This window comes from Xylocopa sonorina, chromosome 3 (genome assembly GCF_050948175.1).
Source record: "Xylocopa sonorina isolate GNS202 chromosome 3, iyXylSono1_principal, whole genome shotgun sequence".
Classification (NCBI taxonomy): domain Eukaryota; kingdom Metazoa; phylum Arthropoda; class Insecta; order Hymenoptera; family Apidae; genus Xylocopa; species Xylocopa sonorina.
The window spans coordinates 14432317-14434996 of record NC_135195.1 but is presented as its reverse complement, the minus strand read 5'-3'; the positions used below and the strand labels follow the sequence as shown (position 1 = coordinate 14434996).

At 49.0% G+C, this 2680-nt stretch overlaps 1 protein-coding gene across 1 annotated transcript; it reads left to right on the top strand.

Annotated features, from left to right (window-relative positions):
• The first annotated feature begins 233 nt into the window (after positions 1-233).
• Positions 234-2276, top strand: LOC143433496 (potassium/sodium hyperpolarization-activated cyclic nucleotide-gated channel 1). The gene is made up of 3 exons (XM_076910835.1): positions 234-466; positions 814-978; positions 1085-2276. Exons 1-3 carry the CDS (start codon positions 234-236, stop codon positions 2274-2276), a joined length of 1590 nt encoding a protein of 529 aa, XP_076766950.1.
• Positions 2277-2680: the final 404 nt, after the last annotated feature.

The window sequence follows — 2680 nt, the reverse complement described above, 5'->3', positions numbered from 1 at the left end:
ATTATCCATTCCAATATATAAATCCAAGTTATCCATCGTAGTTCCAAATAAAAAATAAATTGAACTGCTTGTATCCATCCTAAGTCGAGCTCTATATGAAAATCGATAAGTTCCATTATCCCATTATCACGGGAGACCAGCTGACGTTGCATCGTACGAATAATTGCACCGCGAAAACACCTGTCTTCTCTTGTTTCCGTCGTTCATACGTTATCGTGCCATCGTTCGTTATGATGCTCCATTCGGATCACGTTTGCGATATATCCGAGGATGAAGGAGACATATTGTTCCTTCCTGGGAAATGGCCGCACCAGAAACTGTACGATTTTCTGCGTACGTCTTTACTGGCATCTCGCAAGAACCCGGCAGCGTTCAAGTACCTACGAAGCACTGCCTCCATAGTTAATGAAAAGCGTCGTCACTGGCGGGGTTACGCGCACATTATTCATCCCTTCAGCATGTTCAGGTACAGTGACATCCACGACGTGGTAACGAGATCGTAAAGTCAGCTCGATGTCGAGGTGCACCCGTCTGAACATCCGGATGAGCGACTCGATACTCGGAAACTATGAGGAAAGGTGCCATTGTCGAGCGCGCCCTTTCTATTCTCTACGCTTTTATATACGATCAGCCGTGCTCGTAAGCCCCGTTGAAGAGACTCATTACCGTAAAAGGCGGCGCAAGAATGCCTCGTACAATGTACAGTTAACGTAATGATAAATCGTTTCGTGAAAGTTTCCGATAACTGTCCGCGCATCCGGTCCACTTGGCGAACGCGCTACGTCCACATAATGTCCCACATTGTTACTGCAGGCACTGCTGGGACTTCTTGATGGTCTTCGTGATAACCAACTTACTGATGGTCGTCCCATATCAGGCCACCTTCGAAATGGTGAACAAATCGAAGATGTGGAACATCGGCAAGAATATCTTGCTGGCGATCTGCTGCCTGGACATACTAGTGAACTTTACGACCGGGCAAGTATCGCGTACGACTATTCAGAGTTCGTAACAAGCCACCAGTGCGTTCTGACAACGTTATTTATACATTTTCAAATGAAATTACGAAACTCTTCATTTCTAGATACTTCGACAAAGAGCTACACGCGGTGGTGTTGGAGCAAAAGAAGATAGCGCGTCGCTACGTGAAGTCCAGTATCTTCTTCCTAGACGTGTTAGGCTCCTTCCCAACGGATCTCTTCTACATGACCAAATACTTCGAGTACATGATGGCTCGCAAGGCATCGTCCCTCCTATGCATGCTCCGCGTCTTCTCCCTCAACTCTTACATCGACAAGCTAGCTTTTGCCTACGACATCCCCCTGGCTCTCCGAGAGTTCGGTCTGATATTCTTCTGGATGATACTCTTGCTACATTGGCAGTCCTGCTTTCACTGGCTGGTGCCTCTGGTAACAACGTCCATGTCTCTGCCAGAACGTCCCTCGAATAATTCCTGGGTGCACGTGGATAATCTCTGGGAAGCGTCAAAGGCCAGGCAGTACCTAGCCAGCACTTTACGCGCCATAGCAACCTTCACCAGAGCCAATTTGGTCTACAATGACCACAACAACGCGGCTGACATCTACCTGACCATCGTGCTGCAACTGTTCGGTATGGTAGCACCCTGGTTCCTCCTCACGCACGTCATGCAGTTCTTCAAGGGTGCCAATAGCTCTCGACTTAGGTACCAGGGCACCGTAGCCCAGCTGAGGCAGTACATGAGGCACAAACAATTACCGTACCCCACTCAGAGGAGGATTATTCAGTACTACGAGTTCCGTTTCCAGCGTAGATTCTTCAGGGAGTCCGAGATCATTCAGACGCTCTCGTTGCAGATGCGTCACGAGATCAGCATGCACTCGTGTCGCAAGCTGGTCGAGAACGTGACGTTCTTCAACAATCTGCCGTTAACGTTGCTGGGGCGAATAGTGGGGCTGTTGAGGTCTGAGATTTTTCTGACGAACGACGTGATCGTCAGGGCGAATCAACCTGGCGATTGCATGTACTTCATTGGCACAGGCACCGTGGCCATTTACACGAACTCTGGCAAGGAGGTGTGCCATTTAGAAGATGGCGCGCACTTTGGCGAAGTCGCCCTCGTTATGCCCAACGAGCTGAGGGTGGCCAGCGTGGTGGCCGTCGAGATGTGCGAGTTGTATCGGTTGAATCGAACCGATTTCGCGAGGACGATACACCCGTACCCGATGCTCTGGGAGACGATCAAGAAGATCGCGATCGAGAGGCACGAGAAAACGATGATTCTCAACGAGCAGTGAGATCGTTGTAGCAGTTTCATTTAGATTTACGCGTTAAGCTGCCTCTTGCGCGGAGGTATGAACGCGTGTGAAAAGTTGCAAGATACACGCGGTTTTATCGTCCTTTAACAAGGCGTACGCGCGCACGAAAATGAACATTCGGATCGCGCTATCGCGCTAGTTTCCCCGTAGCGATCTATCCTAACAAAGAATTACCATTACAATCCCTAAAGTTCCAGCGTGTACTTAACAGCCTGAATACATTAGAACCGCTGCGCGTTATTCAACAGTGGTTCCCCCTTTGAAAACAACTCTGTATAATTAACCTCGGCGAGCAACGCGGCAGCTCCAACAATATCGTCGAATAAACTAGAAACACGACAGATACTCGCATCACGATCCTTATCCTTGTGCACATAGGTACG